At 45.1% G+C, this 20,969-nt stretch overlaps 1 protein-coding gene across 3 annotated transcripts in view; it reads left to right on the forward strand.

Annotated features, from left to right (window-relative positions):
* Nucleotides 1-20,969, forward strand: part of SUCLG2 (succinate-CoA ligase GDP-forming subunit beta) — a 257,605-nt gene that overhangs the window by 53,860 nt on the left and 182,776 nt on the right. For 2 of the 3 annotated variants that reach the window (XM_080676555.1, XM_080676556.1), the window contains exon 2: nt 14,265-14,406. In XM_080676555.1, the coding sequence (XP_080532681.1) occupies nt 14,265-14,406 (142 nt within the window). Of the gene's footprint in view, nt 1-2,829; nt 3,149-14,264; nt 14,407-20,969 lie in introns of those variants that run through there. The other variant, XM_080676557.1, reaches the window with a different exon arrangement.

Raw genomic sequence — 20,969 nt, forward strand, 5'->3', positions numbered from 1 at the left:
TCATCGACTCCACCGCATACAAGGCGACTCTTCCAAAATGTGAACTCATCTCACCCACCCTGCTTATAGCCGAGGCACAAAGTCTAAGCTCACCAGCCATTTACAAGCACTGCACGTCTGCTTCCTGCTCACCTTCCCATTCTCCTCTGTCATGTTGTCCCCGGTTTCTGCCCAACTAACCCTTTCCTCCCGAGTTTCTTCACATGCCCCTCCCTTCTGTCTTCAGGGCTCCGCACAGAGGTGGCCTCCTGGAATTCAGGAGGTCACTGTTCAGTCCGCACTGGCCTCCGTAATTCATCATGTATTTCCTTCATAGCACATCTCACTTTAATCACATTCTTCAGTTGTGTGTTCAGGTTGTTCTTTCCTGCCTCCCCTCCTGGGACACAGACCTCTAACAGCAGCTCGTCTGTGCTGACCTGTGGAGCGGGGATGCCAGTCACCAAGTGGCTGCCGCGTCGTAAATACCCAGGGGAAAATCGTTCAACAAATGAACAAGGTACAGGTTCTGCCAGTGGCCTTGGTAGGGGTTAAATGCAAGTATGTGTTCATGCTGCCTTAATTTGTTTTCCTGCATCCTATATAATAAAAGGCTAATATGCAAATCGACCAAATGGCAGAATGACCAGTTGCTATGATGCACACCGACCACCAGGGTGCAGACACTCAATGCAGGAGCCACCCCCTGGTGGTCAGTGTGCTCCCACAGGGGGAGTGCTGCTCAGACAGAAGCCGGGCTCACAGCTGGCGAGCGCAGCGGCAGTGGCGGGAGCCCCTCCCGCCTCTGTGGCAGTACTAGGATGTTCGACTCCCGGAGGGCTCCTGGACTGCAAGAGGGTGCAGGCCAACCCCCCTGAGTGCATGAATTTCATGCTCGAATTTCGTGCACTGGGCCCTTAGTGTATCAATAAGTCTGTCCACTCTGCTCACAGTATAAGATAAGGGTGGCTTTCCCTGTGACATGCTTGAGCTGGCACGCTGTCCACCAGGGGCAGCCAGACATTTTAACGTGATGCTGCTTGGTATATTCAGTGCCTTTTATGCATTTATTTCTGCTGTTGTGTTAATATGCTAATGTTTATCAAGGTTGTATTTTTTCTCTCCCTTTCTTTCTTGCTGTTGGTGAAGTCTGCACTCTCCTTGGGGCATTTGTCGTGACTACAAAGAGTTTTAGCTGTCTTAGCTCCTTAAAAAATGGGCTGCTTTCCTGCTGAAATGGGATAAAAAGAACCAGACAGTATCTGTGAGGATCCTAATTCTTTTGACTTAGAGAAGCCCATCCAGGAAACTCTCTCTCATTCACATCTTCCCATGTTCCCCTGACCCTCTTTCAGTGCAGCTCTGGACCTTCCTGAGGAGGAGTCTGTACACAGCCTCCTGCTGCTCCTCCTGCCCCAATTATTTCACTGCTCAGTGACCTGGAGACCTTGCGCCGGTCTGTCCCATCGGAGAGCGTAGACTGGAGTCAGACACACCTCAGTCTGAAATGTCGCTCTACCTCTGGCCAGTTCTGTGACTCTCAGCAGGCACTAAACTTCTCTGAGACTTAATTTGCTCATCTGTAAAATGGGCCTCATCCAGTTTCTTCCTTGCAGGGCTGTGGTGAGAATTAAATGAGGCGATGCTTGTCAAGTGTAGAGTACAGTTTCTGTAACCATGGCACTCATATGTGTTTGCAAGTATTCAGTTTGGTTAAAAAATGTAAGACTTTGCCAAGGTACCTGAGGGGAAGGGGACAATTCATCTTTCCCTCCTCTGGCTCCTTTTGGCTGGCCAGATAAGCAAATCAACAGGAGGCAGATTGACAAGAGAAAATCACATTTAATCTCATGTCTGTGGGAGCCTTATATGCAGGAAAGGTTGAGAGATAGAAAGGGGGGTTGAGGTATATAAGACATTCTTAGCTGGGGATAAGGTGAGTGGCCTTGGGGCCTCAAAAGGTCACTGTAGGATGGTAAGAGCAGGCAGGCATTCAGTAATTAGTACTTCCCCTATGCTTTAGACAGGTGAAAAGTTATCTCTGATCCTCTGTTATGAGCAAGGCCTCTAGTTCCTCTTCTTCTAGGTAGTATAGGCGGTTGGGGAGGGTGGCAGAAGTTTCTCAAGCCTGAAGCTAAAATGGCCTTTAGCTGAAAGTAATATGCAGAGCACTAGTTCTAGACCTGCACATCCCCAAGAGGAAGTAATTCTAAAATAGGAAACGGCTACGATCCAATTCCAGGGTAGTCTGAAAACTAAACTTTCAATTCTTTCCTGGTAGGCCAGGTTATTTTATCTTTTTAGCAGATGCTGTCCCGCTTCCTGCCCGGTCTTAGAGGTGTGGTACTATCCGAGATGCCTTGCAAGTGGAGCAGACACGGCCTCCAGCTCCTAGTCTCATTTCTTGTAAAGAAGAGTTCAAGAAGAGTTGTTTCTCTTGATCAGCAGAGTTTAAAGTACTTTTTTAGTCATCTATTCTAAGCCACATCCCATCCACACTCTGTTTTCAGGCACCATGCCATCTTTATTAGTGTTCCCAATTTGTTAGTCACTTTGTTTCTGATGTCACTAGCTAGCGAATATTAACAATAGGAAAGAAGCACAACGGAGGCCAGACATTGTAAACATGGTCATCAGGGCAGCTTTCCCAGGGATCTGCAGTTTCACACTCCTCAGGGAACCACCTGTCCTTTCCCTGCAGATCCTGGGGGAAGGGAAATGGACACATGGCAGTGAAGTCCCGGTGATGCAGGGAAGGTGCTTGCCTGTCCATCTAACCTGGGAACAAAGATCATTGGCCAGGAGGGTGGGCCCCAGTGCAAACCCGTGAAAATTTGGGATACATAATCCACAGACAAAGAGTTCTCTCTGCTGCTTGCACTTCTGTTACTTGTTTGCTCCATGACCTGCCTAGCTTGTCATGTGGCTCCCATGTGATAGACTGTAGCTGGGAACACACGCTAAGTTAGCTGAACTGGCCTGTGATTTAATATGGACACTGGCTTTCATCCCAGCTCTGCTGAGGACAAAATGGGACCTTGGAAACCAGGGGTTTAATTCCGAGAAATAAAGCTTTCCACCATCCTCATCCTCCTGGAGAGGCCCTCAGGAAGTTCTTATTCCAGCCGCACCCCAGAAGCTACTTCCACGGACAGAGAACACCCCACTGGTAACAACTTTATTTTCTCTTCTTTTAAATGGAAAATGGGTACTTTTAGATCAGGAATGGCAGTATATTTTTTATCTGGTGGTGGTTCCAAGATCTTTTTATTGACATAGGATTCACAGACTGACCCAGAAAAATCAATGAATTAATCAGTTGGCATAATAGAAAGGTCATGGGTTTTTAAGGCAGACCTGGATTTAAATCTTGACTCTTACTTAACCAGCAGAGTGGCCTTCGATGAATTACTTAACCTCTCTTACCTTCTAATTTTCTCATCGGTGAGATGAAATTTCAGGTCTTAAATGTGATGGAAAGTAAATTTATTTGGCACATATAGCACATTTTAACTTGCTTACCGAATGAGATTTGTCTGTTCCTTCCTATTATAAACTAGAGGTCCGGAGCATGAAATTTGTGCACTGGGAAGAGGGCGTCCCTCAGCCCGGCCTGCACCCTCTCGCAGTCCGGGAGCTGGCAGTCGGACATCCTTAGCACTGCCGTGGAGGCGGGAGAGGCTCCCACCGCTGTGCTCGCCAGCCGTGAGCCCGGCTTCTGCCTGAGCGGCGCGCCCCCTGTGGGAGTGCATTGACCACCAGGGGGGCAGCTCCTATGTTGAGCATTTGTCCCCTGGTGGTCAGTGTGCATCATAGCGACTGGTCGTTCTGTTGTTAAGTCAATTTGCATATTAACTTTTTATTATATAGATTACTATTCTGTCTCTTTTTATGAGTGATTTAAGTATAGAGATTGCACTATTAGAGTTTAAAAATACTTCCCCCCATGCATTTAAAACAAACAGCAGGACACCATGGGCACTTCTTTGTCATTTATGTGATGACCACCTGCTATTTTTATTCTAGTGATTGCTCTCCTTGTTATATACTTTTTCTCCCCCATTGTATTTCTGCATCCTATATAATAAAAGGCTAATATGCAAATTGTCCCCTCAACTGGGAGTTCGACCAGGGGGAGGGGCCAACCAGCCAACCACCTGCGGCCCCTCTCCCTGTCCGGCCGCTCCTCCGATCGTCCCCCACCCCTGATCAGGGGCGAGGCTGGCCCGCCAACTGCCCGCGGCTCCTCCCCCGATAGGCCCCCCTCACCCTGATCGGCCCCCCTGCACCCCAATTGGGGGAGGGGTCGGCTCCTCCCCCTGGCTGGGCCTCTAGTTAAATAGTAATAGCTAACTTTTTTTGAATACTCATGATATGCTGGACCCTGTTTCAATTGATTTATAATACTAATTCATTTAATTCTCACAACAGCTATGAAGATGGGCCTATTAGTTTCCTGGATTTGTAAATGAGGAAACTCGTTTCAGCTGCCCTTTCTCATAGTGCGGGTAGCATCCCTGTGCACTCCTGCTAGCATGTAACAACTCATAGTGGACTAGTTCACTGGTTAATTAATTTCCTTACAGTGTGCAAAATGGGGATGTTACCAGACTAAAGGGATCCGTTTGCCTGTGTACATCACACCCACTAAGACACGAACAGGACTTTGCAGCAAATAAATAAGGGTTTGTTTTTAGGAAATGGTCCATCCCCAGCGTCACAGGTGAGCTAATGAGCAAAGACCTGGCTCCCTGAGGGCTTCTAAGGGATGGGCTATGTAGGGAAGTAAGGAAGTTAGGGTCATGGCCAGGGTCGTGGTCTCTACTGATTGGTCGGTGCTGGGGGTAGTTGGTCAGTGGTGCATCTGGTCCTGCTGTCAGCCATGGTGTCACTTCATCTGGTTTTGCAAGAGTGTGGTCAGTGGGGTCATTCTGGAGCTGAAACACTGCTGAGGCCTAGATGTTGTCTCTAGTTTGACCGAAACTCTGTCTCTGGGTCAAGGGGCTGAGGCTTTGTTCCTGAGAGTATTAGATGCTGATCAGAACCTCATTGTCCTGAGGGCTTAATAATTAAGGGAGTGGCCAGGCAGGGAGAAGGAGGCAGGTGAGTCAGGGGCTGGATGAGGCCAGTTTGAATCAGAAGGAAAGACAGGAGAAAGGATCCTATTAAAAACAGGAAGTTTCTGCCTGGTCACAGGGACAGCCTACTTGGAGAGGGATCAGGAGCAGTCCAGTTCTAGACAAAAGGGATGCTAGTGCTCTATTTTATTTTTAAAGGTGACTCCCAAGAAGGCCCTGCACACTCCAGCCTGAACACAGAGTAAAATATAACAAAGTGTCAGTACCCACGCTCCTGCCCTTTCTTTAGTAGTTTTTCCTTTCCATGAGCTTTGGCCCCCAATCATGCACTATGTTGCTTTTCTTTATTTGCTTCTTTAGCATGTTTTCTTTCTGAAGGAAGAGTTGATGTGTTGGCATTATCGCATTCAGGGCCAAACAGAAAAATATTATTGTTTTTTAAATTATCATTATTATTCTTCCTCTTAAAAATCAGATTCCACTTAATCTCTTTTACGGGGCAGAAGTGAGGTGGCTTCTTCAGAGCCTGTGTTCAGCAGTCAGGCCTTTTATTTTACGACTAGGACCCCGGTGCACGGATTCGTGCACATTGAAAGTAAATTAATTAGAAGGTGGCTGGTGGGGTGAGACTGGGTGAGACAGGCCAGACACACCCTGGAGCCAACCTCCCACAGTCCCTCTCTGGCTGGCCACATCTGGGTCGGCACCACAGCTCAAAGGGCATCTGTGGAGTGAGCCGGGTCCCTTTGGCAGGTGGGGGTCCCTTGGCCTGGCCTTGAGGGATTGGGCTGAAACCGGCTCTCTGACATCCCCCGAGGGGTCTCAGATTGGGAGAGGGTGGTTCTCGGATAATGCACCCTGGAATCGGGCTCCCTCCTCTCTGGTTCTGGGGTGCGTCACCTGAGAACCGCCGCTGCCAAGTCACCACAGTTCGGCAGCTTCTGCATTGAGGGTCTGCTCCCGGTGGTCATTGCACATCATAGCTACCAGTCTGACGGTTGCTTAGCCTTTTATATATATAGATACTCATTATAATGTCTTTTCATCTGCACCAACATGTGCATTTGCAGCCTTGTATTTTTCTAGGTAACATGACAAGGGTAGATGGGTGATAATTTGCATACAGAATGACATTGGCAAAAACTAAACTGTAACAAGCATATACCAACTTTTGGCCTTCATAGCCCGCACAGCATCTGCCTGCCTTGCTTTGCCCATGACAAGAGGGAGTTTTATTTTCCTCTGAGTTTACAGCTAATTTCTTGTTTGTATTCACTGTCTCCTTGCTCTTGAGGCCTCAAATGAGGTTTAAGAGCCTCTTCTGTGGGACAGCAGGAATTTATGGGAGGTGGTCGTTCTGTGTGACAGAGAACACAGCTTTGTCCCCACGCCCTCACCTTGGTTTCACGATGCCTTTCAAGAACCCTGCAACCTTTAAGCCCTTCACTTTCCAGACGAGTTAATAGGGATGCAGTTGGTTACAGCCTCAGTTTTATTTCCTCTCAATGTTGTTTTTAAGTAGATTGATTTTCATTATACAAATAATAAGTGATTTTTTTTCTATAATGTTTTAAAAAATTTATAAATCAGACCCTTTTCTGGGTCTGCCCTCATTTTCTGGCATTGGGCTTGGGGAACTTCATCTGGGCCTTTCGCATACATTTACATACAGGGAGCTCTAACTTTAAAAGATACAGAATGTTGCTTTGTGTGTGAACGTGTGTCTGAAATGTACATGTTATTCTACTTTGTATATTGAGAGAAACCTGCTGACTCCTTTAATGTGCCTTGGAGAACAGTCACAATCAGGGGCTCGTGCTTGTCAGGCTAGGCTGGTCCATGAGCAAATACAGGTTATTCCCAAGGTCTCAGTGATTTATTTCTCACACATGCAAAGGTGGGTCAGATGATTCCGATAAAACTCAGTAATTCAGGCCGATTCAGCCCTGTGATTCCATCCTCTCCACGTGTGGCTTCCAGGCCCTTGCAGCCAATAAAATGCACTGGAGGGTTGCAGCGGTTGCTTAACAGTTTGGCACACCAGTTCCAAGGTTAGCTGAGAATGCAGGGGCACATGGATGCGGGGTGCTCTTGGGTGGCACAGGTGTTTCAAATGCCTCACATAGTCTGACCTGCTGCACTGCAGTCTTTTCTATTCCAGGGGCATTTAGGTCACTTCCCCCTTTCCCCTCTACTCTGTGGAACACTACACAAAAGAGTCGTGTCCCCGGTCCACATGTGAGCGCTTTGTTAGCTGACACCCGTGAAGTAGACCCAGTGCACAGGGTGTGGGTGGGTGGTTAGTTTTCACGATGCTGTCAGATTGGTTTTGAAGGTGGTTGCATGGGTGTTTTATCTGCGTGGGGCGTGTATGAGCAGGTTCATGGTACCTTCACAGTGACATCACAGGCCTTCATTCCTTTCGGCAGAATGGTTTCTCATTTTTGCTTTTAATTTCTATTTTCCTGATTACCAGTGAGCTTTTGGCTCTAATATCCTCCCTACCCCCGCAATACCCCCGCCCCCTCCCCCGGGCTGCTTTCCTGAGTGAAGTAGCATTACTGTGGAAGCTCAGGCTGACACAGGGCATGTGGCGCCCCTGGGCACATGTGGCAGATGTGGCTCACGCTCAACCACATTACTTCCTAGACTCCCTTTAGTGATGTTCCTCCTGCGGGCTATTCCAGTAGTCTCTACACCTCTAATTTTAAAACCACGGGGCCAAGGATGATTTCTGTCGTGTCATTGTTTCTGTGTAGCTGTCTAATTGTGGGCTTTGATTTGTGTGTGTGTGTGTGTGTGTGTGTGTGTGTGTGTGTGTGACTTTTCCCCCCTTAGTCATTGTCTTTGATGTCTCGGTTCTATTGGTCCTTTCCTTCATTTTCCTTCTTTTCCTTCTGCCTCTGCTCCCTTGTTCCCGGAAGCCCTCACATCTCTATGTGCAGCTTTTCTTTCAGTTGCATTTTCTCCTACCCCTCCAGCTTAGAAATGGGTTGCTCTTCCAGGGACATGGAAGTGAGGGGAGCGGGAGGTCCCAAAGAGACCAGAGTGAGGTGCCCACCCCCCTTGCTGTTTTGAGAACGTTCTGCTATGATAATATGGTCACTTTGCCCAAATCCAAGTGAAAGAGGGAATGGAAGTTGGAATTTGTCTAGTTGTCAAGCTGCCTCACTCATTGTAGGACCCGTGGGCCTGTTAAACCCCCTCATTAGGCCTCACGTTCCTGACTGGACAATGAGGAGGTTGGACCCCAGCTGTCTTTTCATACCTTGGAATCTGAATGTCGGGGACATGCCTGCCTGGGAAGCTGCTGCGAGTAGGGTCCCAGTGTCACCAATGCTGCTATCATGAGTGCCATTCCTTCCGCTCTGCCTTCAGGGGCGCCCGCAGCTCTGTGAAGCATCAGGTCTTTTTTTTTTTTTTTTTTTAAATATATTTTATTGATTTTTTACAGAGAGGAAGGGAGAGGAATAGAGAGTTAGAAACATCGATGGGAGAGAAACATCCATCAGCTGCCTCCTGCACACCTCCTACTGGGGATGTGCCCACAACCAAGGCACATGCCCTTGACCGGAACCGAACCCGGGACCCTTCAGTCCTCAGGCCGATGCTCTATCCACTGAGCCAAACCGGCCAGGGCGCATCAGGTCTTTTAATAGAATTTACCAGGGAAAGATAAATAGTTATAAAGGTGTTAGAACCAATGGAGGGCAAGCAGGGCTGGGGGCCACCCAGAGGCTGGCGACTGGAGGGACCCTCTGACTCGCCCGAGGAGTGGAAGGCTCTGTGTGATGCGCCAGCAGGTGGTGCAGGGGGTGTGGTGTGCGATGTGGTGCTGGGTGTGGAAGAAAGGGCTGCTGGAGGGACCTGGAACTACCGAGGAGGTGCAGTCGCTGCCAGAGTTGCTGACTCAGAGGAAGACAGCGCCTGGGCAGTCTCTGCACAGACCCTCACGTTTAGCAGAATCCCGATGGAAAGAGCATGGGGAGAGCGGACAGCAAGCGGGCAGGTCACTAGCAGCCACAAGTGACAGGCCTGGCATCAGCTGAGCTTTAAACCCCCTCCACTGCTCTGTTCCAGAGTCCCTGGAGGTCCTGACTTCTGCAGTGGAGACACTGGTCCAGGGTTTTAACAGGTGGCTCTCTTCCTAGGAGTTGAAATAAATGGCTTCTGCCATTCTAGTGTCTTAGGACAGCACTGCTCATACCCACCTCCCTCTCTCCCAGAGTCTGAAGCATTCACACTTTCCTTTACACGCACGGACCAGCATTTCATGAATTCTGTTCTGTAGACATTTGAAGACAGGAACATGATCTTACTCATCTCAGCCTGTCTGTATCCCCAGGGGTCCCTGGGTTGTGGGGCAGAATCCAAATGCAGGGACCGGCAGTATTACCCAGTGATCAGTACTGTCGACCAGAGGAGCATTGTGTCTGACATCCTCCTGTGATCTTGGGCCAATGACTTTACCGACTTTACCTTCCACCTGGGTTTCCTAATTTATAAGATCGTTTTATAGTTAGCACAGGCGAGGTTCTGTAGGCAAGGTTCTGCAACAGTAACAAATAATCCCCAGAATCTCAGTGGCTGAAGGTCCATGAAGGTGTATTTTTTATCCCCTGGGGTGTGTGGTCCTCACTCTGGCCCCTGGCTGGGACAGCAGCGCCATCCTGAATGTCGCCATTCCCAGGTCAAGAGCGAGAGAGCTTCGTGGGCGGGAGGGTTGATAATTCAGTGTTGGCCCAGACGTGTCACACACCATGTGTACTCATGACTTATCAACCAGTGCGAGTGACAGGCCTTATCTAACTTCAGCCAGGGCAAGTACATGCCTGGAAGAAGGAAGCTTGGGGTAGTTGTTGGTTTGCATTAATGATAGCTATTGAGAAAGATGATAATATTTGACTTTTCGTGATTGTTTTGATTGTTAGATACACGAAAGTTTAGTATGATGTGTAACGCATGGTAAGTGCTCAATCAACAGTAGAAGGAACTGTTAACATGATTGAAGATCAAAATTCAGCATTTGATTACATTTCCAGCATACTTTACACCATCCATTTGCTTAGCATGTGTCTTCTCTCCTTTTTTCTTCCCCTTGAAAATACAAAAGTAGATTTAAGTTGTTCCTCCCTAGATATATCACAAATTCTTAATGAACGAAGTTGAGTTAATGAAGTTTTAAACCCAGTCAGTGATCCTGTTCTTCCAAGTTTAGGGTTGACAAACACAGGTGATTATTGATCACTTTGTGAATGATAGCTCAGAGTTAGCAGTGGCTTTAGAACTGTGTTCACTGTGCTAGTTTTCAATTTAAGAGCAACTGACTTGCAGCAGGCTTTCATTGGAGTCAGTGCAAAAGCAGTCGATGTGTTTATATGTCTATGAAGCTGGTCTCTGGATCAATTGCAATTAGTTTGCAGCAGATTGCATTAAATATCTAAAATTAATACAGTGAGTGTTTTGATGAAACGGCATCAACTGTGACCACACTGTGGCTGTTTTTAGTCTCTCAAATGTTCTTTTCAAACCTTATTTTTCTTCATCTTCTGCTAACTGCTCTAAATGGGTCTGTCAACATAGACTTAATCTATTGATCCTTCCCCACTTGCCTTTTTAAAGTGGTCCCAGAATATGGTATATATCCTATATAATAAAAGGCCAGCGACTGAAATGGTGGAATGACCAGAATGACCAGAGACCAGAACACCACGACCCCTTGCCCAGGCTGGCCCCTCCCCACAGGGAGAGGGGCACCCCTAGGCAATGCGATAGGGTGCGAGTTCAGTGGGGGAAAGTCAAGGAAATAGGGGGGAAAGTCTTAAGGGTCTGCGGGGTTGGGGTGGTCGGCCCGGAGTAGGTTTGGAGTGTGCTGGGGAAAGAAGAGGAAGATCCGATTGGAAAATGGCTCAGCACAGTACATTTCTCATTGCCAACTGGGACAGCAGCAGCCATGGACTGAATGGGCGGTTGTTTCATGAGTGTGCTTGGGACTGACATGTTCATGGCAGCGGCAGTACTCCCAAAACTTCACTGATTCCAAATAGCAAACAGCCATCAACGTCAAAAAACAGAAAAATCCTCTCCAACTAGAGGCCCTGGACATTGCAACGCAACTGAAGGAAACACCACTTAAGGAGGAGCTAGAAAAACCGGAAGTATGTGACCAGAGGATTGTGGGATTGTGGAGGACGCCTGGGTTCACTAGAATGTGAACCTGTTATTGCACATGTACATAGTAAGCCCTATAGTTCTCAGTCTTGCAGTATTTGGATGTGACTTCTGGTGGGAAATTATTTCAATTGAGGTTTGCTGTTCCCTTGTGGCGAGGAAGATCAGAATTAAAGGTTGCATTTGGTACCTTGGTTTGAAGCAGAGGAAAATGGGATAGTGATGAATAAGAAACTTTGGAGACAGTGAAGGGCAGTTTGTTCTGACTGTTGAGAGCTCAGAATTAGAGTTTAATTGGGATAGAAATCCTGCTAACAGCACCTGATGCCTGAAATCTGAGCATTCCACTTTTAGGTTTTCCAGTTTAAGTTTTTGGAGACTGTCTATTAAAACATTCCTGGTTGGAAAGTGCAGAACACCACGGCTCCTTGCCCAGGCTGGCCCCGCCCCCCAGGGAGTGGTTAGGGGCAATCAGGCAGGCAGGCAGAGGTGGTTAGGGGCAATCAGGTAAGCAGGCAGAGGCAGTTAGGGGCAATGAGGAAGGCAGGTGAGTGTTAGGGGCGATGAGGCAGGCAGAGACGGTTTGGGGCAATCAGGCATGCAGATGAGCAGTTAGGAGCCAGTGGTCCCGGATTGTGAGAGGGATGTCGAACTGCTGGTTTAGGACCCTCCCCCTAGTCTAATATATAATCTTCTCCTTCTTTAGTGAGCTTTTACTAAACACCTGAAAATTGAGTTTTTCTTAGTATGTAATGTGATGTGTTATTAAGTCTCTTGATACAATGAATATGTTCATTTTTGAAATTTTATGTTTTTTAAATTTTTAATGTTTCATCAAGACTTAAAAGTTCAGAAGATTAACAAATCTTATACAATTCTATAATATCCAGGAAATGATGGGAACATTGCTTACCTGGCAGTTTATTTTTATCCCAGTAGATTTATTTCTAAAGAAGTGTGTGCAAACTTCAATATTGAAAACACCATTTCCAATATTAATAAGGATAGAGCAGAGGGATATTTTAAGCTTATTCATGTCAAAATTTGAATTTTTAAGAAGTATATTTAAATTATATTATGTTTATTTCAGGTCTAAAGGACTTTTCCATTTTTAGAGGTCATTTTCTGGGAATGAAAAATGATCTGAATAAAGGGACAAAAGGCAGGGTTTATTCATTTGGACATCTAACTGGTATTTTTTTAGTATCTTCCACATGCCAAGCACCACCATGGTCTTCATTAAGGTACAAAGAAGATGAAGATACCCTCTCTGCCTGTGGGTAGAACCCTGTCTTGCTGCAAGGTGCTAGAGCCTCTGTGGAATGGCCCTTGTCCAAAAGAGATGCATGAGTGCATTGTAGCTTTGAGATTCTAGAACAAAGCACCATTTTAAGGACACACTAGAGGTGCTGAAAGCTCACAGTAACATGTGGTAACGCCCTGTGTACCCCATTTGACAGTCTGTAATATTCCTTGGATATCCACCGAGGCCCTTGACGGAAACCACAGGGAGGTGTGTCAGGAGGCCTTCCACCACCAGCCTCATGGCCCAGTTGTGTGATGGGTATTTTGATTTCTTTGTGCATTAATGGCATTGTCATCCTACCTCCTGTGACTCATGGATGGAAATGAACTTAAATTAAGTGTACTTACTTTTTCCTGTTTCTCTTCTTTTAAAATTTGGGCTCATGGATTTGATAGGGAATGCTGTTGATCGTATTGGATAAAATGTGAAGAATCTATTTGTTCATGTCATTCTGCCCTTTGATTATTTTCTTTCAAGACAGATAAAAACTAATTGATCGGTAGTAAGGTTGCCTTTCATACACCAGTTGCAGTTTTTAGAACTAGTTTAATTAATGGTTACTCTTTCAGGTTACTGAACTCTGGTGTGTGAGAGAGATTATCTTATTAAACATGTAATGATTATACCAAATTCCATTAAAAACTTCAGTAAGGAAATGGATTAGTCTGTGGCCTCTTGACCTGAAAGTGTTAAAAAATAATTAACAATGTCCATACAGGTATTGCTGTGAACTTTATTTATTTGGGGTGGGGATGGGGGAGGCATACACTATATAATAGCGTCCTTACCATTTTAAGAATAACTTTTCATTTTAAAATACTTGTAGACTTACAGGGAGCTGTAAAAATAGTGCAGGAGTCCTGAGTACCCTTCACCCAGCTTCTCCTAACATTGACATCTTACATAGTTTTAGTACAGCAGCAAAACCAGGAAAATGACATTGGTACATTATTATAAGTTTTTCTCTCTTGGACCGTGACCAGCATGGCTAGAGAGCAGACGAGTTCTGAGTAGGGGCAGCTGGGGATTGAGAAAAGGAAGAAAAGGAGACAGACACAGAGATAATAGGGAAAGCTGGGACCAGATGGAACACTGCCCCCTGATGGATGGACAGTGACCCAGAGCTGATGCAGTGTGTTTATTATATACAGCATGATTCTAGGACATTTTACTAGAGTTTAAAACAAAAGAAATTATGTGAAATCATGGTTAAAGATCAAGCTATAACTCTTCATTCTTGTGGCTTCTTTGTAATTGTCACTCCTGGCTGAGCCTGGATAATTTGTCTGTTCCTTGCACCTGGCTGAACTTAAATAATGAAACCCACCCCCTGGCACCTGAGCTAAGGGTCAGGCTGACAACATACTTGCCTCTGGCACAGTATGTTTCCAGGACTTGGCTCTGCCAATGCCACTGGACTCAGCTGACAATAATCAAAGAAATGCTCATGTGCCTTCCCAGGCACTCTCTACACATTACTGATTACTGGACATAGATCTTACTTACTTTTCATAGTTTCTTAAAACTTTGATGTATTTGTGTGTAGTTATCGTTAACATTTTGATTAGAAAAACAGTTAAGCATGAAGAATTTACATAGATTTTTGTTTGTTTGTTTGTTTGTTTATAATCTGTGTTGCTGCCATTTGAGGGTACCTGTAGGACTGGCCATATAGGTTGACTGTCATTTCACTTGTTATTATGTGTTTACCTCTCCCCCAATTTCTCTAGGCAGTCCACTTAACCTCCAGACGATGGCTGAACCTGCAGGAATACCAGAGCAAGAAGCTGATGGCTGACAACGGAGTGAAAGTTCAGAGGTTCTTTGTAGTGGACACTGCGAATGAAGCTCTGGAGGCCGCTAAGAAACTGAGTAAGCTCACGCTCCAGGTGGAATGCATTGCCCCGATTAGTGAACTCACAGGCAGCAGTTTCCCACCAGTTAACTCGCTGTGTTGTGGGTTATACAGTGACAGATCCAGTGGGGAACTTTGAGTTGCAAAGGCAAGAGAGCCCAATTAGGGAAACTTCTTTTATAGTAGAGAGCAGCACACGGGATGCCACTCTATGGTAATTTTCCTGAGTTTTAATCACCGTTTCTGTTGTCCGTGGCTTAGTGGCTCGGAGAAATATGGTTGAAGGCTATGGAGTGTCCAACAGAAGCCCATAGCAGGGTGAGTCAGGAAAGGTGGCTGGAACCCTTTGTAAGCTTCTTTGAACCTGGGGAAAGTTCCCTCTGAGCAACTGGAGTAGAGAGGGGACGGACATGTATTTCAAGGTCAAGTTGACTTTGGTTCAGCGTGTTGCCCTCCCATTTACCAGCTCTGGCTTTGCCTCAATGCCTCAGTTTCTTTATCTGTAAATCCAACCTAATGCCAGTTAGTGATTTCAGAGAGAGGAAGGGAGAGGGAGAGAGAGATAGAAACATCAATGAGAAACATCCATGAGCTGCCTCCTGTACACCCCCTACTGGCATGTGTCTTAACTGGGCACCCTCCTACTGCACAGGACATGCCCAACCAGCTGGCCACACCAGCCAGGCACTGTTGTGTTTCTTTAAGGGAGATTGTACAGGGCAGAAAATCTAACCAGTTTCTCTAGTTAAATTAGGAAATGAGGAGTCAGATCCCGCTATGTCAGTGGACTTGCTCTCTGGTGGCATCTCTTATTGTCAGCCTGGATTAGAGCTGGAGCAGAGATACAATATGAGCCACATAAACATTTTCACATTTTTAAAGTCACCTTAGGAAAACTAAAAATAAATGGATAAAATTAATTTTAATAATATATTTTTTTTATACCAATATATACAAAATAGGATTTTAACATGTGATTAATATAAAGTAATTTATCAATGGGATGCTTTTCGTTCTCTTTTGGTCCTTATCTTCACAAAAGCTGTTTGCATTTCACACCCCAGCACATCGCCTTTCCCACCAGCCACACGGCGTGTGCTCCGCTGGCCTGGGCCGGTGGCTCCCGCTTCGGACAGCCGGGTCTGGACCTGGAAGGGTTTGCAGGTGCATTCCCTGCCTGCGGCCCCGGGGAGCAGGTGTTCCCCACGAAAAGCGAAGACTGGAGCGCCTGCTCACAGGCCTTGCCCAGGCCTCGCAGTCACCTTTGAGAGTGTAAGGCAGAGGCAGGCTTCCCATCTCAATTTCCCAATGTTCTACGCTCTTTGAAAGTGAGCAGTGCGGTCCTTCAGCTGGCTGTTCTTTTCTCTCCCTTTCCAAGTTCCTTCAGCTGCTTCTCACAGACCCTTTCTGTGTTGCCAGTCATGTGGACTGTGCATCAGGCACCACGGGCACAGCTGTGGAAGGAAGATAAGCGAGCCTTCTTTCTCCTTAGAACTTACGCTCTAGTGAGGAATTAATTTGTAATCTGCAGATGCTAAATGTAGAAATTGAGAGCAACTGATACATGTTTTTAATTTTATTTTTCAGTTATATTTTATATTTAATATTATTTGGTATTAGTTTTAGGTGAGAACGACCAATATTTTAAGAAATGAAAATTGATTTCATTTTCAAAACTATCAAAATTGCTTTTTAAGGTGAACCCCTCCCTCTCCCCCCCTTCCCCCCCACCCTCCGCCCCAGTCAAATGAGCCCTAACCTGAAAGAGTGCTCCTCAGTAAACTCCGGCAATAGACGGAGTAAAGGTTAGCGTTCGAGCCTTTTCACCTGAAAGGATCATTTTTGTCTTATATTCCTGTGCTTTCGGGATTGGGTAATGAGAGCGAAGAAATGTAAAGTTCATGTTGGCCTTTGGTCTTCATTTTCCCCATTATTTTCTTATATGTGCTGACATGCTGGTATCCAGGTCCAAGGCCCTTCTTAAGGGAATGCTGGGAGCAGCTGATTCCCCCAGCACAGCTGGGGCGCTTCTCGGCGAGACTTCCGTGGGGTTGGGGCTTACTGACCTAATGGGCTTCCTAGTCATGGGTTCGTGAAAGCATTTAGTCAGCCACGGCTCTGTGGCTGGGATTGCACACTGTGTTTGTAAGACAGAAACTGGGCTGGAGGAATCTGCCAGGTGGCCTTCCCATGTGGGGCCAGGGCGAGGGAGCAGGAGAGACAGACAGTGAAGCCAGTTTAAAAAATGAAAAGAAAAATGAAAATCAATTTTTGAAAAAGCCATTTTGGTTTTTGAGGAATGTGTTTTAAGAAAATAAAACTGAATAAAAGGTTTGGGAATGATGTGGCTGGGTGTCACCTCCCTGTGGCACTGTCAGAGCTGAAAGGGAATTGAGAGAACGAGTCCAGGCACCTCATTTGGTGAATGAACGAGTAATCTTCTTACTCAGTGAGCACTTGTTGTAGAAGGAAGATCTCTGGGTTTTGTTGCTGAATAGACAGTTTTGCTCAGAGGGGAAATTTATAGTCTTGGAAGAGGAGATGGTACCAAGTCTACCTGGGTGAACCGAGGTGATAGTAAATATAAAAGGAAGCACACATGTCACTGAGATTGCCTAGAGAAAGCAAAATAAGGAGACTCTGGCAAAACTCCACAGTGTTTACATTTTTGTCCCTACGAGATTGGTAAGAACCAAGAGCACAGTGGGAGTTTTAGCAAATAGATTTGAGGTGAAAGTTAAAACTGGATCACACATGTATCTTTCTGATTGTCCTGAAAATGGGACCTCCACTTTATAATTATGACATTTTAATGGGGAAAAATTACATGGAAGGATAATATACCTACTATGTAAAAAGTACTCTAATAAGATTTTATTACTATCATCATCAGCAGCAGCAGGCAGTCACAGTATATAATTTCAGGGGTTTACAGATGTCATAGAAAAATTAGAGACATGATAATCAGTATCTTATTGATCATATGTTAGAAGAGTTCAGATTTTAATTCAAATAGTTTGTAAATGATTGAAATGTGTATTCATGCTTACTTTTCTACGTTATATTTGGATGTGTTTTGAAATAAAGTGACATTTTATAAAATATTTTGAAAATTGATGCTGATATTAGGCATACCTATGATTTCCAGTAATCTCCGTGAGGATGATATGCAAATCTTTCTTTGTGTCTGAAGCCACATTCCTGGTAGTCTGTTGTCCACCCACTCATGGGTGTCTCTCTCTCTCCATCTATCCTGCCCTAAATGGAACTGGCCATCTCTAGGTTGCTCTAAACTTCTCTTCCTCTTATGTCCCTCCACTTACCCAGCCGAGATATCGCCAAGCTATCTCTAATGCCTCTCCTGTTTGTCATATTCAGTCAGTTGGCAAATCCTGCCATTTAAGTAGGATGTTAAAAACTTGGAAGTTTCTACAACTGATAATTGACAAAGATGGGATTTCTACCAGCCACATTAGATTTAATCTCCTCCCCAAGCATTTTCCCTCTTTGCTAACTTGATGACGATGTTCTTGGAAGATTTTTATGTGTGAGTCGGCATTTTTAAGATAGCAAATATATATTAATAAAATTAGAAGATTGAATTAAAACCAGAAATAGCAGGTTCTGAGGAGCAATTTATAGAAACTGTATAATCTGCAGATATTTTCTTAATGATCCATTTTGTTGTATCTCTTTGGGTAATAGAACATTTGCCATATACCAGTTACGGAAAACTTGTTAATTTGAACATTTGTTTAAAATGGGTAATGCAGACCTTTTGTTTCTCAAACAATTCATAATGATAAGATATTGAGTGAGAACCTCATTTTCTTACACAGAAAATGGACTTATGTCTGAGAGAGTAAATTTGGTTTGGTGAATTAAGTTTTTAATATGTGGGTAATATTCATTTCTGTAGCTGTTTGTATCAGCTACCTTTTAAGAAGGAATTGTTTTTCTTGCCTGCAATTTTCTCAGGAGGTTTATTAATTACGTATATTCACCTCTATGGGTTAAATTTAAGTATAAAATTAACAGATGATTACAAAATACCCACTGTGTGCATAACTAGCATTGATGTGCCTTTCTATTCTCTTCAAAGGTGAATGAATGAATGTCTCTCACATGATTCACAAGGCCTGCTTTGAAAGTGTATTTGCATTAAGCATAGCTGAAACTTTATTAGGACCTTCACTTTTTAATTTTTGGGATCTCCACAGTTTGTTAGTTAACCCATTCATGTTGATATGAGATTCTCAATATTTGTTTAAGCAAGAAGATTATACTTCAAAAATGGTTTTGTTTTATTTATTTGTTTATTTTTTAAAAATATATTTTTATTGATTTCAGAGAAGAAGGGAGAGGGAGAGAGAGATAGAAACATCAATGATGGGAGAGAATCATTGATTGGCTGCCTCCAGCACACCCCCCACTGGGGATCGAGCCCACAACCCGGGCATGTGCCCTGACCGGGAATCGAACCATGACCTCTTGGTTCATAGGTCGATGCCCAACCACCAAGCCACGCCGGCCAGGCTGTTTTATTTTTTGCTGGGAAAGAAATCGAACTATAAATAGAGAAGTTAATATTCTTCCAGCTAATGACCTGCATGCTAAAATGTTTTTGTCAGTATGATAACATCCTTTTCATTTTATATATAATCACATCGTGTTTTATATAAAAAGGGCACTGCCTGTTGACTGACTGACTTGTCCGATTCATCCTAAGACAATTAGATACATCACAGGCCTCCATGATTGTTGTGGCTTTGTCACACCATTTTATGTGTTAGGATCGTGTCAAAAGATCTTATAAAGAACCTTTGTGTTGAAATGATGGTCCTCATCCTATATAATACATGGGTAATATGCAAATCAACCGAACCGCGGAATGACCAGTCGCTATGACGCACGCTGACCACCAGGGGCAGATGCTCAACGCAGGAGCTGCCCCCTCGTGGTCAGTGCGCTCCCATAGGGGGAGTGCTGCTCAGCCACAAACCGGGCTGATGGCTGGCGAGCGCAGCAGCCCGCCTCCATGGCAGTCGGGCATCTCCCCAGGGCTCCTGGACTGTGAAAGGGCATAGGCCGGGCTGAGGGACCCCCCCCCCGCCCCATCAGGCCTCTAGTTGTCTTATGATAGGTGAAGATAACAATTGGGTTCTGCATAGTAAATCTTCATTTTACCACCACATCAGCTGCCCATTATTTTGAATCTGGAGTCAGGGATGCAAAGAAGCAAGGGTAAGGCAAATGCTGGCCATGGAGGTGGCGTGCTGGCTGCTACTCAGAAGTGAGGGCGATGGGGCTGTCCTCCTGGCTACTGTGGCAGATGGCCTGTTCCTGGCTGCTGCTGCCCCTGTGTCCCTTCCTATCTTTGAGCCTCATTCTCCCACCTCCTTGGTAATTATCTGAGCCTCCTCATATCTTTTTTGTAATTTACTTCATGCTTATTTAGGTCCTGAGATATAGTGTATGCTCAGTAAATACTATTGTTATTCATAAAATATTCACTTACTGATGTTTACTTAGTCCTCCTTAAAGGAACACCGGAATTGACATTAAAGGCATTCCCTAACTGTGTGCATCAAGATGTTCCCTTTTCCTATTGTATACATTTTTGCTAAGAGATCCCCTTTTTATAAAATGTTCTTTTCTCTTCTTCCCGAGTCTACAGATATAAATGAGTCTCTGGTCACCTCCTTAGATTTTTCTGTGCTAGGACGTCTTTTCCCTCACGGTCTTGTGTTCCCCGACTAAAGCAGCAAGACACCTACACAAGGAAGGGCGAGGTCCCGGCGGGCTGTGGGCAGGCAGCTTCACACCTGCTTCCTGGCACTCCCCTTAGAAACGAATAGCAGTGCCCGGCAAGCCAGGGCCTCGGCATGAGTGTGGGCAGTCTAACAAAGCCAGGACTGACCCTCTTTCCACACTTGAACCGATTAAAGTCATAGTGTGCTGAGCATTTTGCGAGTGTGATCTCGGATGGGCCTCGTTTACACAAAAGGAGTGCTTACTTTAGGAACTGGTTCTGAATCTCACCACGTCCCTGCCTGCCCAGGATTGTGTATCTGTGGAAACTGGGTAATTTCTGGTTTTTCAGTATATTGTTAATGGAGTTATTTGTTAACTTGCTTTTTAAAGCTACCTCACTGTGAATGAACGGAGAAGTGTCATTTTCCAGGACTTTCCTGGGAATTATTTGCCCCTGGGCCTTTGACTCACCCTGTACATTGGGTGGTTCTGAATGCCTGAGAGGCTGCCTTATGGGGTAGTAAATGGAGCGAAACCTTGCCTGGGGCATGGGGGCATAAGAGCTAGCTCCATATTATGTCTGTCTGGATATATTTGCCTTTTTAAAGAAATCTTAAGCATAAACAGACAAATCTCTTCTGATTATGAAAGGACTATACTCATTATTTTGATTTTAGAAAATACAGAGAAGTAAAAACCTCTTCCTGTCCCAATATCCAGGGGGAACTTGACTTAAAGTGAACATGTTTTCTTCCACTTTTTATGCATTCATTCGTTCAGTCAACAACATTAATTTCTGGGTACATGTTTATGTAAATAAGAGGGG

This window comes from Plecotus auritus (genome assembly GCF_963455305.1).
Source record: "Plecotus auritus genome assembly, chromosome: 6".
In the NCBI taxonomy this organism is placed as follows: Eukaryota; Metazoa; Chordata; class Mammalia; order Chiroptera; family Vespertilionidae; genus Plecotus; species Plecotus auritus.